Consider the following 25,000-nt stretch of genomic DNA (forward strand, 5'->3'; position numbering starts at 1 on the left):
AGTTGAAATGACAAAATCGTGTGATAGATCAACTTTAATGCTCTTAAGGACAGCCTCTACATTATTACCATAACGTCTTTACTGGAGTTGTCGAATGGACTGTTACGATTACGTTATTCACTGAGGAATTCATCCATTGCATTCAAGTTGTTTGTAAACTTAATATCAACCCAAACTCTATCTAACCTTGTCATAAATTTCAGTGTTTTTCTTGGCTGTCGCCTGCCAAAGGTCCTAAATTTTGAAAAGTAAAAAATAGAAAAAGTAATCTTCATGTAATAACATACAGCTTCACCTCACTCCTCAAACGCGTATTGCTTTCATAGATGCAGCACCGGGCGTAGCCTACACTTTGCCGTATCCTCATTCCCGATTTTCCCCGCGGCTGAGTACCGTTATCCATTGGCTAAACCCTGGAGTGCGATACTCGGAAATAAAAACGGTTGACCCCATTAATGGCACAAGCCAAAGCACAAGAATTCATGCAGCACACCCTGAAGTAGAGGATAACTCGTGTTAGTATCACCCAACTAGTGGACTAATGCAAATCCTGCACTACTACTAGAGGACTATTATTAATACGCGAATGAAGGGGTTAGTTTCTAAAGAAACTGTGGTGCGTTAGCCCTTCGTCAGACGAAGGGCTAACGCTCGAAACGTCAGCTTTTAGAATCTCTGCAGCGCTCCAAGCTCACTTTTTCAAAAAGTCGCCTTTTGGCGACCTTCAATTGTAAAATGGTCGCCATAAAAAAATTTGGGTCGCCCAAAAAAAAATTCGTTATGTCCAGGGCGGACACTTTGCGTATGTTACATGAACGTCTACTACGCTGAGCGACACGTTTGCAACACTGTTACATTTACTCGCTTGCCGATTAAAGTATTGTAGTAACGGGCAAGACAAAGAGAAGGAAGAGACTCAGAATATGGTGAAACTCCACTTGCCTGAGAGATCTTTGCATGATTTGCATAGAATTCTGCATTAAAATAAAGTTCACACGCAGTTAATACTCGTAAGGTTCCACTTGGTGTCTCATCTCCCTTAATTAAAACTGATGCCGAATTGTACAGGCAATTCCCATCGCCGGAAACCTTTACAGCTCGTAGGCCACGTTGTTCTTCAGGAAGTAAAGCAGTCCCCAGAGTATCTTCCGAAAACCTCGATAAATTTACTTTCGGGACGCTTTCCAATTCTGCACGGAGAATTTGCTCATGCTCTTCTTGCAGGTCGAGTACTCTTTCAGTTGATGATGAGTCTTCACTGACCAAAAGGTCTTTCAAGGTCTTGAAAATTTTCTCAAAGTCTTTCATCATGACAGAAAAGAAAGACTGAGCCCACTTTCATTTTTTTCACATTCTTTCATGGATGCAGACAACCCTTATGAAGCTTCTGATTGGATAGTTTTCGCGCGCAAAAGAATGTGACCCGTCCTTGCTTTAAAAATTAAATATCTGTACGCATCGTAACAACCTTATTCAGATTAAATTGTTGAGTTCGAACTCGATTAGAAGACACTTCAATCCGTTTTATAGTAACATTATTTTCTCTTTATAATCAACCACTATAAACTACAATAACCCTGTGTGGATTTACCTAGTTTTGTTTATGCGTGACAGTTTTCATCGCTATGAGTGACTGAGATCGGCGATGACCAGCAACGCTGATGAAAGAAACCAACTTTCTCGGTTTATCCCATTTGTATCCCATATTTCGCGAAAATTAAAAAAAACCAGCTCACTTTTACCATTTTTTTTAGCGATCACTGTTGAAGGAAAAAACCCTTTTAGATTGCCTCGTTTTATCTCTCTCATTCAAGAGGCTAAAAACAACATTCAAGCAATCATTGATGCGTTACAACTGCACTTGGAGTCAGCACTGAAATTTTTTCCTATGGGAAACTTAAACATCCTCACTTTTTTCCCACATGACCGTGCCCCAAAACTTATATGATATACACAAAATAAGACAGAAATGCTCTCAACTAGAGTTATTTTTATTATAAACACATTGAAAATCCTGCAGCGTTCAATCTTGGATTGGATTTTGCCGCCAACAGGTCGACCGGGGCGGCAAATCGTCTGTGTTCACTGATGCGTCTCCACAGAGAACTGTCTGTCGGGATGGAAGTCAGGTCCGCTCCTCAGCAGGGTACAGGAAGTATAGTTTGGCTTGTTCCCAGTTTTCGCTCAGTTTAGGTTTACGCATTCGTATCGAGTAGCGGAACGGCGAGAAAGAGAAAGACAGGTGATACCGTCGCTTTTGCTTTTGATAATTCGACCAAAGATCGATTAATTTTCCAAGTAAGTTTCTTTTAAAACCTGTCGGTCGCCAATTGGCGACTTTCGTCAAAATTTTAGTCGCCAAATATTTTTTCCACTCGCCATGGCGACCAAAATGGTCGCAGCTTGGAGCGCTGCTCTGTACGGTGACCAATTGACATTATCAACTCCGTTGATAAGCCAAATTTTTGTATATTATTAATAGGCCTCGAGTAGCGAAAGGCGTGACACTTTCTTTCGTTTTATTCCCAAATAAATATTTCTTCAACTTGCATTTGCTAACTTTATTATTGCCTTTTATGTCCGACTAGCTGGGTGATACTAAAACAATTAGACCCTTCGCCCTCATGGGTCACGGGTCAATAGCCCATTCGGCTTCGCCTCATGGCCTATTGACCCGTAGCCCTTGTGGGATACGGGTCTAATTGTTAATTACTAAAAATTGAACTACGGATATCAGATTTCCAGCATTTACATTGGCTCGCCGGACACAGGCTATCAGTTCATATACCTGCTGTACCTAATATGGTCAAGGAACGCGTTAGCAATAAAGGGAGCTGAAAGCACCTTTGCAGCTCTGAGAAAAAAAGGCCGACAAAAGCCGTTTTGGACCGGAATTGACCGAGGCAGAAATCGATGCTTTAGTCGAAAATGTTGTTGATCCTTGAATTCTTAATAAAACAATTATTCTACTCGGGCTTGCTGGATATAAAATGATTATAACCAACTCGGCATACGCGCCTTCATATCCAGCGCGCCCTAGTAGAATAATTGTTTTTATAATCCGTTTAAACACGATCTTCAAGTTGGTCCCTCGTTGTTTGACCGTATGACTCACCTTGTAGAAAGTGTCGGATACAACATCCCTAATGTCGTCATCAGACGTTGAGTCTAACATACCCAGGTACTCTCTAAAAAGAGGAAACGACAAGGAAGTGGATAGAAACTTCACATATTACGACTGTCTCGTAAGTGGAGCATGAGAAAGCCTTTGAATTACAACACATACGATACAATACATATATAATTGACCCCACTCCCCATAGGGGCTTTTCAGGGCCATTATCACACCATCACAGAACAACAACAACAAGTTCAACAACAGTTGGTGTAGGCAAACCAGTTGGCTATTTACAGGTGCAGCTGGGAAGTTGAACCAGGGACTACCAGATCAAATTCAAAGAAGTGGTCAGAACGAGTCTTGAACTCGGGAAATCCGGATCTCAAGGCAAGTGCCCTAACCACTGGGCCGCCGTGGTACTGCCTCCACGATTTAGTGCTTCAGTCTTCTTTTACATTATCTTCCTCCTTTTTCTCTTCCAACGGAACTTCTTCTTATAATGGGTATAGTCATAATCGCCTTAAAGGGGCTATTGTACGCAAAAAGATGTAATTTCATGACACCCAAAATGCTCAAACAGTAGAATGAAACATTGCAATAAGCACTTAAAACTGTTGAACAACGTCATATTTAAGAAATACAAAAAAATGGAAAGAGAAGCATAGATGGACACAAATGGACAGGATTGAAACGGATCGCATTTGGGTAATCTTGTAAAACGTCGGCCCGAGGTTTTTCATGTTTATGGCAAATCGCCTAGAAAATGGTCGTTTTTGCTCAGAATCATCTTGTTTGTGATGTAACGATGCTTTTATCAGAAAAGGAATTCTCCATTACCATTTTCGAGTTTTAAACTAGTGATTAACTGAAGATTTCCCCAAAACACCCGAAAGTAACGTGACATAGCCCCTTTAACCATCAGTCGCCGGTATTATCACCGTGATTGCTATCCCACTAACTCAAGATTGATATCTCGGAAATAATTACGTGCGCTCTTTACCCGATATGAATGAAAATTTGCTTCAATGGTCCAGGCTTCTTTGCCGGTTCCTTCAAAGAAGTAGTACCTTTTCAAACATTTCTCTTACCTGAATAACCTTGATCTCAAGCTGAAGGCAAAGCGTCCGGCTTTGTACTCCTTAGCATCCATTACGGACGACACCTGACAAGGAGGGATATATGTTTTTCACATGTCAAGTCTCTTCAAAACGAGGGCCGGGATATCAAGAAACTTTGCTCCAAATAAGTTGCACACCGTTTTATCAAGGGTCAAAAAGTAAGCTCTTCTCTCCTTCCCTGGACCTCAAAATACTACTCATAATAATAATAATCACTTTATTTAAGTCTCAAGGTTACAACGGCTGTACAAAAATAGTCCAGTTTCAAATCGGATGCATTATAATTTAAATACACTATAATAGAGGATACATTATGTACCTAGGTCAACTTCTCCATGACCGCTGAATAAAAACACTGAGGACGCATTTTTACAGGGTTGGCCTCTATCTGAAGCGAATATATTTACAAATTCCAGCGAGAAGATGACTCGTTTACGACTCTGTCTATAGCTTAGTTTATTGCTATTGTCTATTGCTTATGTACCTAGGTCAACTTCTCCATGACCGCTGAATAAAAACACTGAGGACGCATTTTTACAGGGTTGGCCTCTATCTGAAGCGAATATATTTACAAATTCCAGCGAGAAGATGACTCGTTTACGACTCTGTCTATAGCTTAGTTTCAAATTTTAGGTTCCTTCCTGTCGGTATTTGTGAATATATTCTTTTCAGATGGAGGCCAACCCTGTAAAAACGCGTCCTCAGTGTTTTTATTCAGCGGTCATGGAGAACATTGGGGTAGATATGTTATGTATGGGGACATATAACGTACCTACCAACATTAAGCTTTCCAGAGGATTAAAATAAGTGAACACACGCATACCCTTCAAAACGTCTTATTTGTACGAAACGGATCACACGGACTCTTTACCCTCGTAACTGTTTATGACTTACAAATTCTCTGTCCTTCACAATGGCGGCTATTTCCGAATCCCTACTTCCAAGCAAGCTACGGTCGTTGATGTTGGCTAAATGAAGACAAAAGCACATCAGGCCACCAATATAAGCGCTTAGTGAACCAGTGACAGCAATGTTTGAGAGAGAAATCTTTTCAAAAACTCGGTGTAGTGTAATACTCAGTTGCTCTCGACACTAAAGAAGAGGATGGAACTTCAAAGAAAAAAGTTACAAATCTTGTTTACTTCACAGTAATAATTAAGAGACAAGTCACATAACCAAGCTTTTCAGACAGCACCTGATCCAATAATGACTGTATTATCATCAACGATCATCATCTTGCTGTGAACATACACTAACTCCGTTACCTGGCAAACAAGACAAGCAATAGCCATTTCACGACAGAGTGAGTTTATCCCTTCCTAGCACATGGCTCAATTTAATCTGAAGGGACGGCCCATAGATTATTTCAATTGGTTGAACATCGCACTATACAGTACGCGGGCTTGCGGGTCCTAGCGAATTTGCCCCCCTTCCCCCACCGGTCCAAATCCGGTAGCGAATAAAGGCCCTCCGGGGGACCAAACCCACAAGCGGATGTGTATCCCCTTCACGGATTTGGACCCCCCTCCCCCCCTCCCCCATCATTGCAGCTTACTTAGCTGTTGTTCGCGTGTTAAGTATCGACTCATCAAGTCCGTTGTATTTGCGTACCAAACCAGGAAGATCGACTCAACTAAATTTTCGCTGTTTCAATTAAAGTAACAGATTTTTTTAAGATTGCACGCCTCTTTAAAATTCGTTGTTCAACAGCGGCAAATAACCATTTTCTCATTTGGTCATGTAAATACAGCTTTTTTAAAACTCGCTTTAATTCAGTTGTATAAAGTATTGTAAGATACAGTTAAGAAAGTTTGCACTTGCATTTCCCTGTCCCAGTTTCATAAACAATCGATCCAACACGACGGGAAATCTTGCATTCTTGTTTGATCTGATTTCAACCATGATTGCTTGCTTTCAAGAAACAGAAAACGGAGATATTCGAAAACGCATAAGTGTGGACAGGGCTTTAGGATCTTCAAACAAATGAATAAAAATTGCTTCCTGAGAAATTACAACAGCAAATCGTAAGACCCTCAAGTCCTCTCCGATAAGACGCCGCCTCACAACCCTTGCTGTCGATATAGGGCATGGAGTTCCCGGTGTTGTGGTCTGTCTCTACCAGCAGGTGGTCGGGCAAGCCTTGATCCCACACTAAAGTGTTGAGACTTTACGCGTTTTTCAACTTTTCGCCCTGCCCAACGCAAAAGAAGCGTTAACTACCCAACCGTGTCGCAATGGGGGAGGGCCGAAGCCCTAAATAGATATGATCGAGGAAATTTAAAACGTCTCGACAATTTTGTCCAGGAGTATGGATTCTGACCAAAAGAAACCACAAATCCAAAATACACCCAGAAGCCAGTGACTAAGATAACTGCTAGCATTCCACTTCCAGGTTAGGGCTGCGTGCAAAGTCAAGTAAAATCTGAGTATGATCGACTTACAGGCGTGCCATACATTTCAGAGTGTGTTCTCAGTCCATAGAAGGAGATGTACTTGGAGGTATCACCGACTGGAGACACGAAAAAAAAAATTAAATAGTTTACGTAACCGAGCACAAGTGCCCTGCCAAGAGGAAAGACTGAAACAAATGCAAATTTAAGATCAATTTTTTTGTGTGACAATGGAAAACAGTATGAACGAAAAAAAAAAAAATCTTACCAAGCTCTTCGAGTCTTGCCAACAAGGACTGCGAGCCACGGCAAATTGAGCGATAATTCCAATGAGTAATGACGCCGGTCGACCGACCAGTGGCTTTTCCAATCTCCCCTAAAAAATGAATACAACACGATCATCACTCAAGTCTGTCTTGGTCGCCCTTTGAAGAAATCAAAGACCCTCAGCGTAACAATATTGCTCACTCAATTACGAGATCACTACTCGTGTTTTTCAACCGAAACAAAAGAAAATGGTTGTTAGCGACTTTAGTATCCTGATTGACCGCCATGTCGTCATATCATACCATAGGAAAGCGGCTCAACTCCGTTTACCTTCAAATGCTGGTAAAAGTGGCATGACTACGATGACTTTAAAGTTTTCTTCTTCTCTGCAGGGAGAGACGGAAAAGAACAACATCTGTGAATAATACATATAGAATATGCGAATTTTTTCATACGATGGAACTGTGGAAATTAAAATTAGTGAGTGGAGATCAAGCAGTTGCAAACAAAGCCTGAGAAATATCCAGGATTGAAGAGATATGTCCATAAATGCAAGCAATGGCAAAAATGGCAGATTTGACGAAATTTGGCCGCTTCAACGGGACAGCATTTCTGTGATGTAAAGGTTGGTTACAATCGACTCGGCTGGGAGGATGACCCTCACATGAAGGACAATTTTCCTACAAATGAAAGGGGCCTAATTAAGAAGGCAAAATCCCGCGATCTTGATTAATAAGTTTCACTTCATAATAATAATAATAATAATAATAATAATAATAATTATAATAATAATAATAATAATAATGCACTCGTTGGTGGTCCCTCAATTAGGCTATATTGTTTGAATTTGAAATAAAGCTATAATCTTTACATAATAATAATAATTTATTACCTCTATTGCGCAGGTTAGCAAATAGTTTCATCAAATGCACATTACAATATGAATAAATGGAATTAGAAAGAATTAAAGAATAAAATAATATTTTAACAGTCACAAATAAGGCTAGTGAATACTAAGTATGAGGACTAGTATGACACATGCATGTAAATACAATTGTATTAAAGTAAGAACAAAGCAAGTAAAGATCAGTCCGACTAAGGTGTTAAGAATGCTTTGGTAAAAAAGTGCGCTTTAAGGTGGCGTTTGAAAATCGTTTATATCACTCTTGCTTCGCAGCTCTTCTCTCTTTTTACAAACGGAACTTTCACAACTTTCACAATTAAGACTGCAACTCTACTCTCAGCGTGAACTCGAAAATGGTTTATTTTCACTACACTATGGTTCATTTATAAACGACTTAAGTAACAAAGCAAACCTGTGCGCTCTTAGTATCCTCCACAAAAGGTTTTGGCAAATCTCATTCTTGACGTTGTCGATGAACAGAGAGGAAATAAAAAACTGATTCTATACGAAAATAAAACCAACACATACAAAATTCAGTAGTATTGATATCTACAAAGTAATCAAACACTGTTAAACGTCCGGTGACAAAAGTTTGCATTATCTATCTTAATTCAAAAAGAAACATTCTGAAGAGGAACATTCTTATTTCGTTACTTATCCTCTCCAGTCCAATCATTTTACCTCAATATAAATGAAGTGTTCAGCTTCCTTTATTGCCTTGATGTAAGCCGAATAGATAGAGCATTCCACAGGAATACCACCCGACCACTCACACAAGGAACGAAGAATCTGATAAAGAAAGTCGTTCTTTAAATAACACCTACAAGTTGCTAGCAGAGCCTGCCTTGATTCCCACCCCCCACCCCCCCCCCCCCCCCGCACACCCAAAAATAAAGGGAACAGGAAACCATGCTTTGCTAAAACATGGTTTCAAGTGATTTTGTCAAATTTCTAGGCTCAGTGTGTTTTAATGGTTGTTGCAGACCATTTACATTTTATATGGATCGAAGATCAAAATTAAGCCTACCGCTAGCAAAATTCACTGTTTTTTTTCTACCGAAACATGAAACTTTCGGACAACCAGTTTGAAGTCATGCGATTTGGACCATGTTGGAAACCGCCTTCAAGGAGCAACTAGGGAACACTAAAGAAATAATATGAAATGATTTCTACAGTGTCGTTCTCCCTTGGATACAAGAAAACCATTTCTAGGGAAGTGAACAGCACTTTCCCAATATCGTAGACCGCATTATAGCCCTGTAACCACGCCATTTCTCCGACAGTTTTTTCGTAAAAATTCGAACATATTTGTCAAGAGAAGTTGTAGAACAGGCTTTTTTGTCTAAAATTACCAGAAGGACTTGCATGAGCTTTAGTACCTTGAAGAAAAAAGACAATCATTTGCTACCTGACAATCCACTGAACTCGTGCTGTTCGAAGCCGCTGACCTGTCAGTGACAAGATCAGAGTACGACTTTGGAAGCAGGAAAGGAATGTCGGGATACATTTTAACCTTTCCACACTGGAAAAAAAAAGAAAACTGAAAAATACAGCTGATACACTGGACAGAAAAGGACGGGATATAATAGAGAGTAAAAACCCGAAATTCCGGTTGACTTTCTCAGTGATTTTAGATATCATTTAAGCCTATGTTACACAAAGCGGAACACGCAAGAATACTGTAGAGAACATTATAGAGTGTTTTCATGAGACGTCAGGGCGGCCATGTTGGTGTACCCAACTAATCCTACGGGAAGTGAGCTCTGTTATCATGTAAGCGTTTTCTTTTGTTTCGGTGGAAAAACGAAGGTTACTGATCACATGAGTGCAACACTCTATTGGCATTTTTTTGTTGCTCTCTAAACTTTTTGCAAAAAGTCAGTTCTGCTTTTCGCGACGGTTTGTGATGACGCTGCAACGAATTTTCTACACATTGCAGTGTGCAACGTCCTCTGCGACTTGTGTCGTATCGTTTTAGGGTGTCCTCCTTTGACGATAACAGGAAACGTTGCCATTTTGTCACCTACTGAACAAGTTGTTTCGAAACGTATTATAACAGTTGCCGTGACAAAACCTTGAGATGATTCACGAGCGACATCGTTTCTTGTAACATTGCGAGTATTTACCTTCGTCGCATTCCACCTAAGGATGAAGTGTCGGGCCACATCTCTCGCTGATGCATCAAACATACACATTCCAACATCATGCCACGGCATGCGAGGAACCGTCCCTCGGTCTACAGAATCTAACAAGACAGGAAGATAAAAAAGCTAATAGTGCTGTTCTACTTTTAACGACCAAATATCAACAAAAACAGTAGTATTCGTATCGTTATAGTTGAAGTTGAAGTTAAAATCCAGTTTTTAGATTGAGCAAAGTACAGTCGAAGCTCTTGTAAACGGACACCCTCGGGACCAAGGCTAAGTGTCCGCTTATGGGAGGTTGAAAAAAAAGTGCCATACAGTAGGGGGCATATAATGCACCACAACAAGTCTTTTAAAGCTTTTAATTGAAACAACTTGTAATTGTGTTTCAAGGTGTAGACAGGCCAAACACGTCTCCTATTGGTCAAGATAGGAAATTCAAAGACATCAGAGCTTAGCTCTAACAAGTAAATCTTTCAAAGTCCTCCCTTTTCTATATGAAATTAAGGGAGATGCCATTTGTCCATTAGAATATGTTTGAGATTGGGTGCATGACGAAGTTCCTGAAACGTGCGTCTAACTCAGCAACGGTTCTTATTACGGGAGAGCGGATAAACAGAGGAGCATGATTGGTATGGAATTGCCTTGCGAATTTAAATGTCAAGGAGACAAATTTTCGTGCGACTGGCTTGAAGAAAAGTTTTCAAAAGGAAAATTTGACACACTGTAGCTAATTGTAACCGAAATTACTATGTTTTGTCACTTCGCTAGCCCTGCTCCAACAATGCAAATTATCATTTAAAACGTTTCCCTGCTCCTGGACAAACCGAATCAGCCAAAAATCGCTAGGAACTTACCCTCATAAGGTTTGCGCAGTTCACAAAAGTCTTTGTTGATTGGATTTGCGTAATCTTTTCCCAGCCACATCTTACTTCCTCCTCTTGCACCAGGTTCAATTTCAAGACCAGCCATCAAGTCTGAAGACGTGGGTAGTTTCAGTCCGTTTATGGATCCCTCAACAATCATGGCGCCGATTTTTCTTATCTCCTTTTCCTGTTTGCATCAACAAAAAAGCACGAGCTATGATTGACAATAGAAATATGTAGCACCACGTTTACGCAGAAAGCCAGGCTGCTGTTGCTTGTCAATAAACACGATCTTCTACTCAACTGCAATGATCTCCAACTCAACTCCTGTATTTCAATCTCCGCAGTTTATTATACATAGAGGATATTATTCTGTGGCGAGAATTGATTGAGTGGCAAGAAAATATTGTTCTTGCCACGACAACATAAAATTCATGTATCTTTGAGCTAAAGTGTAATTCTCTTTTTATTACATGGGCAATAAATATACATGGCAGAGATTGAAAAGAAGGCTTAAATACAAATACTGGGTATTAATACAAACAAAAAAAGGCGGGAATCGTGACGTCGTTGCTCAAAATGAACACTCGTGTAGCTCACTCGTGTTACATACAAGTGGCCAATTGTGGTCGCTGATCCTAACAGAGAAAGTCGGTGATGCAGGTGATGAAATTACCGTGTTGTTTATATCCTGAGGAGGGACAACGGATCCAAAGTCAGTCAGAGGATGAAAGCTGTTATCCCAGCGACCAAAACACAGATCAAGTCCTATAAGAAACCAAACAGACGAATTCCTTACAGAATGGTTAAAGCTGAGGGAGTCATAGTCTGTTAGGGCTATGTCCGTTAATAAGAGATTAAGCGTAGGCAAACGCATAAGAAAATGTTTACCGATTATCATTCCTTCAAGTTAAGCTCGCGTTACACAATGTGTGTAAAGAACCTTTAACTAAATTATTATGAAGAACTTAATAAATGGTAGCAGGGATAGCGCAGAGAGCACTCGCCTGCCACCAATAAGGCCCGGGTTCGAATCCCATACTCGGCGTCATATGTGGGTTGAGTTGTTGGTTCTCTACTCTGCACCGAGAGGTTTTTCTCCGGGTACTCCGGTTTTCCCCTCTCCTCAAAAACCAATATTTGATTTGCTTTGAGTTAATTTCATTAGTATCCCCAATTAGTGCTCCAGTGCTAAATCCATTGACGCTTAAATAAAGTTTTTATTAAAGTTGCATTTGCTTAAATAAAGTTGTTATTACGCAAAATCCAACTTTAATTTATTTGCTTTTTGCGGAGGAAATGTACACTGCAGAAGCCATACATATGAAAGATCAACAATGCGCACAGTAAAATGCAAAGCGCAAACTTAGAGTCATCGTTGTTTTGAGGATTATTCTGCAGTCCCTCCCGTTCCATTTCCCACGATAGTGCTTAAAATCTACATTTTTTTGGAAAAAGGTACGATACAATAACTTTGTTTAAAGAGGGGGACTCAATTAACCCTTGACAGGTTTCTAACTTATGGCCCCTCCAGCTAGACCACACTACGCCCTACTCTTTATTTATTCATTTATTTCTTATTTATTTATTTATTTATTTATTCATTTTGCCACACTACACCCATTACAAGAATACAAGTTTACAAGACAAAAAGAAAAAGTAGCGAGAAAACCTAAATGAAAACACGGGGCTTATATGAAATTAGGTTTCCTCACGTAGAACAAGGAGGAGTGATCACAACAAAAATGCAAGAGGCAGAAGGTCGAGAGCCGATTATATATATATTAAAAAGTACTATATATGTATTTTGTAATAAAGAATTGCTTTGCGAATAGTGTGTGGGTTCTTTACGTCCTAGAGGGTTAAGAAGAGACGGAATCTACGGTTTAAAGGCAACACTTTCCCCTTAACGACCCTGAGGGTTAGTCCGGCCGCACCCCACCACCTCCCGCACGGTACTCCGATGCTCAACCACCTGAGCCAGCCGTCGGATACAATTCAGGATGCAATGTATCAGTGAAATTACTTTTCAATAGTCTCCTATTTTTGTTGAGGAAAGCACGATAAAGAATTAACCTTCAAACTTATACATAAAATGCAAATGTTTCATTATTTTTTACGCCGTGGGTTACCTCCAATAAAAGCAACCTTTTGGTCAACAACAACCAACTTTTCATGATGAGCCCATCGCATCACACCTGCCCCAGTAATGTGGTCCGGGTGCCGTAAAACCTGTGATAGAGACAACTCATCAATTTTGGTAAAACTAGAGGCAATTTTGACCTTCATCCGGGCTTTCAAGGTAGTGCTTGGGATACCGGTCAACTCGCCTACGCAGGCCCAATCACCTGGCCATTTGGCCATTAAGATCTGTCACAACAAGACGAATGTCAGCTTAAGTGCCAAGAATTTCAGCTTAACCAGTAACCGGTGGGAGGGGTGAATGTACTTGTTGTCCACCAAGGCAGTGTGGCCTGGGATGAATATCACACGGTGGTTTATTTTTTTGAGTTGATCTGCTTTAATTTGATGTGATTTGATTGATTTGTTTTTTAGTCTTACCAACTCAGTAGAGCCCTTGAAAACTCAGCTAAATTATTATTACATGTATTATCATTATCATTATTATTATAAGGGTGGTTGTCAATTGAGTGTCTTTAAACAAATACCAAGGGTATTACGTCGACCAATCACAGCAGGTGCAAGCAGCACAATGAACCAATCGAAATTCAAAGAAATTTCGTGTAACTTGCTCAAAGCGCGGGACAAAGCGCACGTACGAGTCGGGAACGACTTTGGATTTCCTTCTCATTGGTTGATAAACTGGGGTGAGGTTTTTAAACCAATCACTAAGCGTAAAAATTGCAATCACATAATTACTTACGACAGTCATTTGAAAACTGCTCTATCATTATTTCTATCATTATTAATACCCTGCCGTATTTCTCCAAATGCTATAAATTGTGGTGGGGGATTTTGCAATTAAATTGGTTTGTTACCTTGATATTTGAATGCAAGCTCATAAGTTTGGCTTTAGTGTAGGCACTGTCAATGTCCAGTGCAAATTCCACTTCCTTGTAAACTAGAATGAAAATTTTCACCCCTTCCTCCTGCAAATGATAAATGCATAACTCATATTATAAGCACTAAGTTACAACAGAAAAAAATTAATGTGTTCTCTAACTTCTTTCATGACTTTGTAATTTCTTAGTGTGCTGGGGCCTGTTTCTCGAAAGTCCCGGTAATTACCGGGCCCGTTAACTTACCGGGACCGTTACCGGGAAACTTTATCGGGACCGAAAGAGTGTTTCTCGAAGCACCCGTAAACTTTCCCGGTACTTATCGGGGCCGATAAAATAACCGGGAGTTACCAGGCTCTTGCATGCACTTCACGCTCGTCATGAAAAGAAGGAGAATGACTTGGCACTGGCGACAAAGCTTGTAGCATCCAGTTTCCCAACCGAGCGCTGTGATGTAAACAAAGGTGGCGTTCGAAACGATAACCTTCCATCGTTCCTTTTACACCTTCTAGCAGTGAAGGCGACTTTTTAAACCTCATTGGCGGAGAAATTTTGCAAAGGGTGTTTAGATGGCAGGATTTTTTTTTATTCACGCTTTTTGTAAGCAACACTTTTAGTTTACTGGGAAGCAACGCTCTTTTGGAGTAATAGAAGCTCAGAAAATGTTACAACGAGGTTAAGCGAAATTCTCGATCTCGAAGCCTTCGATTCAATACAAGTAGAGATTGCAGCGTACTGCGAACCAGTGGAAGGAGGTATGTCTTTGAGTCATCGTTTAGCATTATCAGATGTTTTAAATTCTCTTCAAGAACATCTGTTTCAATTTTATCTCGACAGGTACGTCGGGTGGAATTCCGTCTTACCTCAGGTTCACTGCATTTATTTCGATTTTCATAGGCATATATATGCGAACACTCTCAAGATACACTATTTGAAAAAAAAAAATCACGTTTACTTAATGAAACCAAAATAATATTCTTAATTTTATAGTTATTTATCATAAGGGTATAGTAGATTTTAAAAGACATTGCTAAAAGGGATCAATTAGTATGTAATCACTTATTAATTTATGGGATAATTCTATCCTTGATTTAATGTGACTCCTTCAAGTCAAAGATACTTGGTGAACCCCTAGCTGGAAGTAAGATAAGTAGGTTAGGGTTAAATTTGTGGCACCTTTATTAAGGGGGTGGCACTTAACTACAGAAGGACAATGGTTGCTAAGGAACCTGTTTAGTCAAAGAGCCCTACAAAAAGTTTGCATAGATGGTTGTTTGAAGTAACTCTTTCAATGGAAATCTGTCATCACTTCAATAAAGGTGTATGCGCAAATAGTCCCAGTCCTCGGTCTCGAAAAGAACAAAAAGACGAGGCGGTTTTTTCATCGGATGGGAACCGTCCCATCAATATTTGTAAACTGTAGCTTGGAATTTCTATTTGGGCAAAAGAAAAGTGCATCAGAGAAGGGCCGTAAATCCATGCTACACTGATTTTGTGTTAGATTGTTCTTGTATTGTTGCATTAAAAATTTGTAAAAACATAGGTAACTCGCTGAGTTTTTAGGCATTTTCTGTTTTGGCCTTGTGATTTACCAAATATGGTTGTCAGTTGAATCAGTAGAAGAAATGTTAAATAGAACACACTTGACAAAAAATGGTAACTGCAGAGTTAAAGAGACTCAAGAAATGATTATTTGAAGGGGTCCATAGCAACAGTTTGGTAGTTAAGAGCCACATGCGGCAATAATGACTTTAATGCTGAATTAAATGTGTCGTCAGTATTTTAAACTGTGATTGCATGTTAAAAGCTAAAAATGGGGAAATTGGAACTAGAAAGTGACATTTTGAAGAAGCGGGTACCAATAATACTCAGTCATCCTAAAATCACATTTGATGAACAGGGTTTTGTTAAGCCATGATTAGTCCAGGTGATCTGGTGGTAAATTTGCGGTCTTCAGAAAAGATTGATTTTGTTGTACTCATTTTCATGTCTTTGAGACATGTCCTGTTGATCATAAACAAGACTGGCTAGATTCTAGAATACCCGTCTACTTAATTTGCATAGGAATAGCATCTGTTATGATAATTATGCCTAGTTCTTCAAAGGGCACTACTGCAAGAATACAATAGTGGCCGGGTATTCTAGAATCACTTCATGTTACATTATAACACTCGACCAATGGAAATGAAGCAATTGAGTGATTAATTTTATTAGTAGTTTTATTTTTATGAATGCTCCATGTCTTGGACAATTTTGTTGTCAAGTTTTGACTTTTGTTTGTTTTTTTGTTGTTACTTTTAACATAGATGCAAAACTATTTTGCTTGTATGTATCAGGGGGGTTTCATTTATTAGCTCATAGGAAGGGGGGGTGGTTGGCAAAATTACTTGGAAAGTCCTTCAAACATTTCCCAACCCCCTCTATGGTAATGGCAACTATCACATAACCCCAATCTTTATCCAGCATTAAATAAATAAATAAATAAATAACTTTATTTAACGAGGGTAAAGACATTGATTACTGGTCAGTATCTCAACCCCCCTCTTTCTCTCCCTCATACACACAGGAGCCACCTAACATATACATGAAAGCAGAACAGCTCAGCCAGTTCATCCAATGCATTCATGTGTTATTAGCATTAATGCTTATATTCAACATCTATATCCTTAGAAGCAACAATTCAGCAGGAGGCGTAGCAGGGTTTTTCCGTTTTAATAGGTACCCACAGGAAGGTGCAATGAAACAAGCGCTTTCTGCATGAGCCTCTAGGGAGGATCTGGGGGCATGCACCCCAGAAAATATTTATTATTAGGGCCTCAGAAATGCCATTTCCCATGTTTTCCGGGGGTAAGTTTCATAAATCAAAGCATGAAAAAAATGCTAACTATTCACTTGCAGTAAATTTGTTGTTTATTTGTCAACCTTTGGAACTACTGATATGTGTTTAGTAGACGAGTGCATTATCCATGGTAAATGTGGCTACAGGAAAAGGGAGACACCTCTCCCTTTACAATGGAAATATCAAATAAATAAATAAAATAAAATGTTTCATTTTTTGGATTTTTGGAGGTACGCATGTGGGTATGTGTGTATATGGTCGCTATGCCCCTGTTCAGCTTGCATACCATCACAAAAAGTAAAATATATGGCATCCGTCACTTTTAAAACTTCATAGGAAGGGCAGTGCATTTCCATGTCCAGACCATTGAGAGTTAATCATTAACGGTATTTTCCAATTCAGGCATTTCCCTGTTCCCAGGAACAGTGCCCATAATTGGGAAAACTTTCTCCAATGGCCAGGAAAATGGGTGTAATATTATAAATCTTTGCTAATATGTACATTCAGCTTTGAAGTCAGTGAAATGAAGTGGAAAAGCCAACATTTCAATCAACCCCCCTCAAAAGGCTTCTCAATATATGACAGCCCCCCTTAATACTTTTCCAAGATAACATTAATTCCCCCCCCCCCCCCCCCTCCTCATGTGCCAATAAATGAAAGCCCCCTTACTGTTTCCCTTTTTTGCAGTGTCATTTAAAGTGAACTTAACTGATGACTGTTGAGTGGTTTTTGGACAAACTGACCCAATAAAATTAATGTTACTGTTAGAGTGCACCTCACTCCAAGTGTTTTTCACTGCAAAGTTGAATCTTTCCATCTATGGCAAATACATTTTTCCATGTTCTCCTTGAAAATTGGTTTCAATGCACAGTAAATTTAACAAAACTCTCTCCATGTTTTATCACTTTCAAGGTCTAGCTAGCAAGAAGCAATAATCAAGTCTTTAACCGAGGTGATCCCTACCAAGCTGCTCTGCATTGCAAAAAAGTTCAAAATAGTTTGTTCCATTATAGTTGAAATTAACTCATGCCTCTCATTAGCTTTGCAAATATCTCTCTGGTGTTGAGATTTATCTTAAACAAAAGAAAATATTTTGAGTTAAGTTGGGCTTAAGTTATGTAGAAGCTATTGAGTAATGCAGGCCAGGCTGAAATTTGCTGCTTTGCACTGCCCACCAGAGTAATCAAGGAGGGAAATCTTGTCTTCCACAGGCCAAAGGCCCTCTCAGTGGTATTCTTCTTTTTTGTATAGGCCTTTTGGTACCCGTAGGGTTTGATTGCATACCCACAGTCTCCCAGGAGCCACCCATTCCCGCCTCCTCCACCCTCCATACATGCTTGCAAGTAGCTGGCATTAAAAATAGTTGAATCATGTACAGAGCCATGCCATATGCAAACAAAATTTGTAGATGACAGGTAAGCATTGCACACTGTCATCACATTAATAGCATGAAAACCCTTGTGGCAAACAGAGAGATGTTCATCACTGTCTGGGCGCCAGATAGGAATGAGAGAGCCATAAATTGCTCCAGTCACTCTGGGAAAGCCAGCTAAAGGGTAAAATGCGGTCACATTTGCTTGAAAGATTTATACTTGAACACCACCAAAACAAAACAGAGATAAAGCGGGCCGCCGTGGGAACAACGACGCAAAGAAGTTTGTTGTTTGATGAGCATTAATTGATAGGTTTTGTCGAGTTTGAGTCCATATAATAATGCCTTTTTTTCTCGAACACAAGCATGTTTCATTCTTACACAAGGAGACAATTTCCTCTTTGCTGTTTCAGACAAATATGCAGCATTTTGCTGGGTGTGTTTTGTTTTTCGCTCAACTCCTTCAATGTCACGCGATGGTCGATCGCTTCTCCTTTCCAAATTTTCCCTGTCAGTAGTTTGCATCCCATTTATTTATTTATTTGTATGTTTTTTTTTAACAACATGTCACTTGTTTTTTGCTGGAAATGCTGCAGCTAGTTGTTCCCTATTAAGACTCTGGGTGCTGCGAATTTAGCTAGATGTGAAAAAAAGTTGACTCACGTCAAAACAAAACGCAGTCCGTGTTAAGTCAAGGCTTTCTTTATTGCCGATTTCCATCGAAGTTTAATATATTAACAACTGTAGTTTTACGGCACCGAAAGTAGGTGGGTACGTCTTGACTATTGGCCTGTATTGGTATACCTGAGTCTCCGCGAATTGCTGTCTCTGTAGATCGATCTTCTTTACAATACACCGTTCAATCAGCCAATTTAATCTTCCTGTTAACAACCTGTACCTCTCAACGACTTCTGTTTCGGTCATATGATTCAGTACAGGCCTCCATTGGTATGTTCTTGGCCGACAAACTGCGTAACAAAAGTCCGTCTTCGGCAGCCATTTTGTTTTGATGCAGCAAAATGATGCTACCCGTAAACTTTAACGGGAGAGTAACGGGAGCTCCTAAGCTCCCGTAAGTTACCGGGCAAGTTATCGGGGAAAATAACGGGATCGAAATTAACGGGAGATTCGAGAAACACCCGAAAAGTTATCGGGTAATTACCGGGTGACTTACCGGGCACGGTAAGTTACCGGGTCTTTCGAGAAACAGGCCCCTGGTCATACTCCCAAGTATTATAAAGTTTAAAGTGATACATACTGCTTTTCTCTTGAGAATACAGTCCAGTCTCCATTCATGGCCAGCAGTGATTGGTCGACGAAGATAAAGCTCTGGGCTGATCCTAGAATATTCAAAATATTTATTACAACAACTAATAAATAATGAAGTTGAAGTGATTAATCTGGTAACAGATTCTTCAATAATCTTTTGGATCAGGATAAGTCCTACATGTATGTTCTTGAACTCTGCAAAAGCAAAATGTGCTAAAAAGAGGTTAACTATGGATTGATTAATGCTGAGTGCATTTAAAAGCAACATACGCAAGTTTTAATAACAATAATTATTATTATTTTAATTTGCCGCAATCACATGGTACAAAAACCGCCACACTTAAATTTCAATTTTCTTTGTTTTAGATGTCCAAGTGCATAATTTGCTCTCCAGTTTGGCGGTTTTTGTACCATGTGATCTCCAGCTGCAAAGGACCCATTGTCAATTGTTTTTAAAGACCACGCATTATGACAAGGAAATTAAACTGGAAGATAACATAAATGGGAAAGCTGATTTGTTTTACAGATTGGCCCAGGGCATGTTTAAGTGTGGCTGTGTTTAGTCCAGCTGTCCATCAAAGCAACAATAAACCCAATAAACATACCACCAGCCAGCTAAATAGATTTCTTCGTTTGCAGCTTCTAATGCATCTGCTACTCCATCAAAATATGACTCTCCATCCACATACCTGCACACAAAAGAAAAGAACGTTTAATAGCGTATTTGGTTCTTGAATATCCATCCTCTGCTCCTTGTGAAGCTGTCAGAACTTTGATAGTGTAACTATGACATAATGGGAAGGTGCTATTCCATGCACCTTGTTCAGAGATTTTTCTTTCCAATAGATGCACTGATGACTGGTAAAGGGACTTCATCCATCACTTGCTTTACATTAACCCACGTAACACTATGCCTTGATAAAATGTATGTTCTATCAACTTAATAGTGATGACCATATCCTAAACTTTAAGAGAATAAACTTTATTTCTAACCAAATTTAATGGCCATTCCAAATCTTCACACTAAATTCTATTTTGCTTTAAGAAATTAAGGCAATTAAGATACCATTAATATATATTTTTTTTATTCAACACAACACCCAGAGCCTTTTCAGCAGCTGAAACAAAGGCTTTCTTTCTTCAAAAGTTAACGAAAGCAATGCTTCGAGGAGATCATGCCTTTTTTTAAAGAACTGAGGCTTACGTAGTCTCCTACACAGCCGTTATTTGTGTGGTCACGCAACGCTCCTCACCACACAAACAATGACTGCTTTCTTTCGAACTACATTCCTTTCCCTTTGTTTGGACTACAACAACGATGTCGATTTCATCACAAACGAGTGGAATATTGAATGGCTAGATAAATCAGGGATTTTCTGACTCTGTTGTTAGATTAAAAATACAGCTTTCTAATTGTCAAAACTACGCTTTTGATTGAAAGCGTCTGATGCCTATTTAACTGTAACCTGCGATCAGGCGTACTTTTCTTTAGACTGGGCGGAAAGGTACCTTTTCCGCCCAATCTAAAGAAAAGTACGCCTGATCGCAGGTTATTTTAAAACTGTGAAATCTAAACTTTGAAACCATCATGACAAAACTCTACAATGGTGTCGTCGCCGCTAAAAGTGAAGTTAAGATGCACACTCTGATTGGCTTATTCTCTTTAGCACGAACGGTTTCAGGATATGAGAACCAAGCTCTGATTGGTCAGATAAAGGAAAAGAATGTGTGACCACACAAATGACGGCTGCGTAGGAGACTAAAGCTTAAGCAATATGCATGATAATTCAGATGCAGACAATGACTGCTTAGGATCAAGGCGATTACTTAACAAAATGGTTTATTGATCAGTCTACGAGATTCTTAATGTATAAACGGGCGTTACTAAACACAGGAATGGAACGGAAGGGAATGTAACAGAATAAACCGGAATATGGTGGAATAACACTGGAATGAAACAAAATTAACAAGAATGGTACAGGAATATACCGGAACCAGCCGGAATAACACTGGAATGAGGCAGAATGACACCCAAATTAACCAGAATATAGCGGAATGAACCTGAAAATGCATAAAATTTGTGTTTTAGTTACTGCGGATTGATTTTCGGTTTCTATCAGCTTTTGTTGTGTCACGAGATTCCCTAAGGGAATTGCACATGTTTTGTCCTTGTAACATTCGGAGCACTTAGGTCGTGAGAAAAATTTGACAGATATATCTGTCGCTAAAGGAATAATTATTATTTGTTGTGGAAGTAATACATTTTTTCTTGAACAAATACAGTAGAAAGAGAAACAGAATGTTATCCTAATTGTCTATTCCTATGGATCTTGGAGGCGGCTTCCACCAATGAGAGTCCAAAAACCCGTGAACACTTTTATTTCATTCTAACGGGTCAATTATTGTGTACCGACCAATCACAATCAAGTTCAGCCAACCATAAACTAATTTCCGTTGCTGCTTGCCTGCTTCCCACGACCGACACATGATGGAGATATACGGAAATGGATTCGCACAAACCGAAAAACTCTTTATTCTCTTCCCGATTCGGTTGGCAATAATGCCATCACACCTGAATGCACTGTTCCTTGTTTGAAGAAAGAACAGTCAGAAGCACAGAAAAAAGGTTGATCGCTGATAATATACATACATGAAGAATACTTTTTTCTTTTCTCTTGGCGAGAGAACATAATTTCATTGGGACTTGTTCCAAGCCCTTGTTGCTTCTCCTTTAATGTAAACTGTTTTTTTCTGTTAGTCTCTCTATTCTGCATACTAACTCATTCAGTCTAGAATGATGAAAAATTATGTTTCATTCCTTTGTCTAGCTACACTACTCAGCTTCATTCTGGTTTTCTTCTGGTTTATTCTGCTTTATTCTGGTGTCATTCCGCCTCGTTCCGGTATATTCTGGTACCATTCTTGTTCATTCTGGTGTCATTCCACTTTATTCCAGAGTCTGACGATTCCGCCTCACTAAAGCGGGATATTCCGTTCTGTTCCATTCCGTTCCTGTGTTTAGTAACGCCCCTTATAAACCTGTTAACTCACCATTGAGCAGCAGCATTTTGCCTGACAGGAGCAAATGAATAGTGAGGATGATCTTTTGTCCATTCAGCACCTTTGGTTGCCATCATGTGAATGATTGCTTTCATCCATTCTCTTATTAAATGACACAAAACATTAAATGATAAAGCTTACATGCAAGTTCAATTAAGGAGCAAAGGGCAGTATTATGGAGTGTAAGGAGTTTTGGTCAAATTCACTAACTTTGAAATAATGAAACAATTTTTGACATATTTATTGTGCACCTGTCCAATAATTTCAAGAAACACTGTGTGTGTATCTAGAATATAAACAGAAGATGCAAACAACCTTAAAGAGGCATCATGAAACCTTTTAATAATTGTCCACCAGGCAATAAACTCAGGCTATAAATGACTGTATATTTGGCCACTAGACCTTGAGGAGCTCTTATGTTAGTGCCTTTTGTTGGAATTTTAATGTGTTATTATATTAAGTGCAATCTGTTGATGACTTTGAGGACAAAATTATTACTAGTTATAGCTGTCGCTAAAGTGCCAACGAGCCAAGCTTGCGTGATCTGGCGCCTGGCGGCTGCAAACATCACGCGGCGTACTCGTGCGGCACTCTCATTGGTTATCGCTACGGTCAACATTTCATCGCTTTGGTCTACATTTAACAGCTTTTGATCTACATTACACTCAAATTTGAAGCGCTTCTGAGATTTCGCCCGCCTAAAAATCTTCTCGCGGCTCTATAAGCTGCCGCCTCGCCAGGCCTTCTGTCTTCAGAAGGCCTGACTCGTTGGCAATTAATTTATTAACGGTATGTCCAATGCATTACTATACATCTTTTCTGTTATTAGGGAATGGGACACTGTGATGTTAATAAAAATCTGCATGCATTTAATAATTTTATTCATGGACATATATAGTACTAATATTAAATAAGGCACAGTAGATTGGTGTCAGTTCCGGACTTCAGTGTAGTTAGAAATCCTTTGTCCATAATTCAAATATGAAACTTCATGCAGTTTCAAATAATCATCTAGTGCACCAAATAATTATATTCCATTTATTACCTTGTTTTTCTTTCCGTCCAACAAGATAAAAGAAGTTCTCTACAATAAAACAAGAAAACTGTTTGACTCTGACACAACTGATGTTTTTTACAGAACATTTTGGAAAAACCCTTTAAAATTCTCAGCCCTGTACCTGCTCTGGTTTTGAACCAGCAAGCCATTTTGCAAACCAGTTTGCTTCCTTCCATGCTTAAATGTAAATTCTTTGTCCATTAGCAGCACTCCTCTCACTTCTTTATCTCTGGGGCTACAACAATCATAACAAACACAGTTTACCTTCAATTGATCATTCTTTGTTATTTTGACAAATCAAAATACTATCATGATATTATGTTAAGCGATGGTGAGGTCAATACAGCTAAGCCAAGGTTTGAGATTTTGCTGTAACAACCAAACGGTCGAGGTTATTAAGTTGCTTTTAGCATGGCTAACAGAACGGTTCTAAAGAAGAAAAAACTACATGTAATATGCATAATCCACAATCGGTGGGCATTACGGGATGATGCCCTACTGCTTGGCTGCTCTTAGCCAATCAGAGCGTGTGTTATATCGGCCAGAAACACTAGCCCTATAATAATTATTAATATTATTATTATCATTATTATCGTTGTTATGCCTCACCTCACATACGCTATAAAACTGTCCTTCACCACGATCCACCTGAAAAGCACAGCACAATATTATTCTTATTACCCCATTCAGAGTGAGACTTAACAGATTTAAACGCCCAATGATTTTACTCCTCAACTGGGGGCATCACAGCTGTTTGAGGTGTCAATGGGTTAATTTACTGTACACTCTTGCAGATTCAGACTGGCATTATATCCAGTCATTTTCATTCTCCTTCCAAACAACGTGCATGCTCAAAATTGGTTGTGAAAGTAATGAGGCCTGCAGAAAATATAGCCTGCTAACACAGAGGTCTGTCTAATGATAACCTTGATCAATTATTATTTCTCTCCAGCAAACTTTAAGAGTCTACTGTAGAAAAAGGAGTGAACAAACTATTGGGGAAGGATTACAACAAGAGTCACGATAAAACTGATCACCCTTGGTTTTCATACCTCTTGTTCCATATTCCCCAAGACAAACCAGAACAACAGGAAAATTTTCCCAAAAAACATTACTGTTTTTTTGAATGGGAATTCTGCAAATTCCCATTCACAAAAACATTGTTGGAAAATCCGAACACTTACCATTAATGTATTTTAGAAGGAAAACATTAATGGATTTAAGAGATTTTACATTATGGAATTTATTAAAATCACATCAATGTAAAACAACTTTCCATCATGGTTTTAATAGTATTTACCATCAGTGGAAAATTGCAAAAATCATCTAATGGGATATCAGAGAAACACATTCATATTTGAAGGAATTCCCATCATGGTTTAATAACATTTACCACTGTGCAAAAATAAAAGAATCACAAGATGGGTTTTTGAAGAAACACATTCATGGTTGATTAAACTTTCCATCATGGTTTTAATAGTATTTCCCATAGTGGGAAATTGCAAAAATCATCTAATGGGATATCAGAGAAACACATTCATATTTGAAGGAATTCCCATCATGGTTTAATAACATT

The 25,000-nt window shown here is 39.2% G+C and overlaps 2 protein-coding genes across 7 annotated transcripts in view; both read right to left on the minus strand.

Moving 5' to 3' along the window:
* Window positions 1–25,000, minus strand: part of LOC138042771 (phospholipase D1-like) — a 42,065-nt gene that overhangs the window by 7,389 nt on the left and 9,676 nt on the right. For all 6 annotated transcript variants that reach the window (XM_068888770.1, XM_068888766.1, XM_068888767.1 and 3 more), the window contains 23 exons: window positions 24,477–24,508; window positions 24,034–24,072; window positions 23,546–23,659; window positions 23,413–23,451; window positions 22,359–22,469; window positions 19,913–19,996; window positions 19,297–19,378; window positions 13,807–13,917; window positions 12,940–13,039; window positions 11,484–11,575; window positions 10,799–10,994; window positions 9,924–10,042; window positions 9,206–9,319; window positions 8,479–8,586; window positions 8,210–8,298; window positions 7,224–7,279; window positions 6,895–7,002; window positions 6,678–6,745; window positions 5,432–5,501; window positions 5,131–5,204; window positions 4,207–4,280; window positions 3,116–3,188; window positions 187–234 (listed from right to left, as the gene is read on the minus strand). In XM_068888770.1, the coding sequence (XP_068744871.1) occupies window positions 187–234; window positions 3,116–3,188; window positions 4,207–4,280; window positions 5,131–5,204; window positions 5,432–5,501; window positions 6,678–6,745; window positions 6,895–7,002; window positions 7,224–7,279; window positions 8,210–8,298; window positions 8,479–8,586; window positions 9,206–9,319; window positions 9,924–10,042; window positions 10,799–10,994; window positions 11,484–11,575; window positions 12,940–13,039; window positions 13,807–13,917; window positions 19,297–19,378; window positions 19,913–19,996; window positions 22,359–22,469; window positions 23,413–23,451; window positions 23,546–23,659; window positions 24,034–24,072; window positions 24,477–24,508 (2,001 nt within the window). The remainder of the gene's footprint in view (window positions 1–186; window positions 235–3,115; window positions 3,189–4,206; window positions 4,281–5,130; window positions 5,205–5,431; window positions 5,502–6,677; window positions 6,746–6,894; window positions 7,003–7,223; window positions 7,280–8,209; window positions 8,299–8,478; window positions 8,587–9,205; window positions 9,320–9,923; window positions 10,043–10,798; window positions 10,995–11,483; window positions 11,576–12,939; window positions 13,040–13,806; window positions 13,918–19,296; window positions 19,379–19,912; window positions 19,997–22,358; window positions 22,470–23,412; window positions 23,452–23,545; window positions 23,660–24,033; window positions 24,073–24,476; window positions 24,509–25,000) is intronic.
* LOC138042772 (uncharacterized) overlaps window positions 24,967–25,000 on the minus strand; it is a 3,274-nt gene continuing 3,240 nt past the window's right edge. The window contains exon 5 of the mRNA XM_068888773.1: window positions 24,967–25,000. This exon is cut by the window's right edge and continues 935 nt beyond it. The gene's annotated coding sequence lies outside the window, so the exon portion shown is untranslated.

The sequence above is a fragment of the Montipora capricornis genome, chromosome 3 (assembly GCF_036669925.1).
Source record: "Montipora capricornis isolate CH-2021 chromosome 3, ASM3666992v2, whole genome shotgun sequence".
In the NCBI taxonomy this organism is placed as follows: domain Eukaryota; kingdom Metazoa; phylum Cnidaria; class Anthozoa; order Scleractinia; family Acroporidae; genus Montipora; species Montipora capricornis.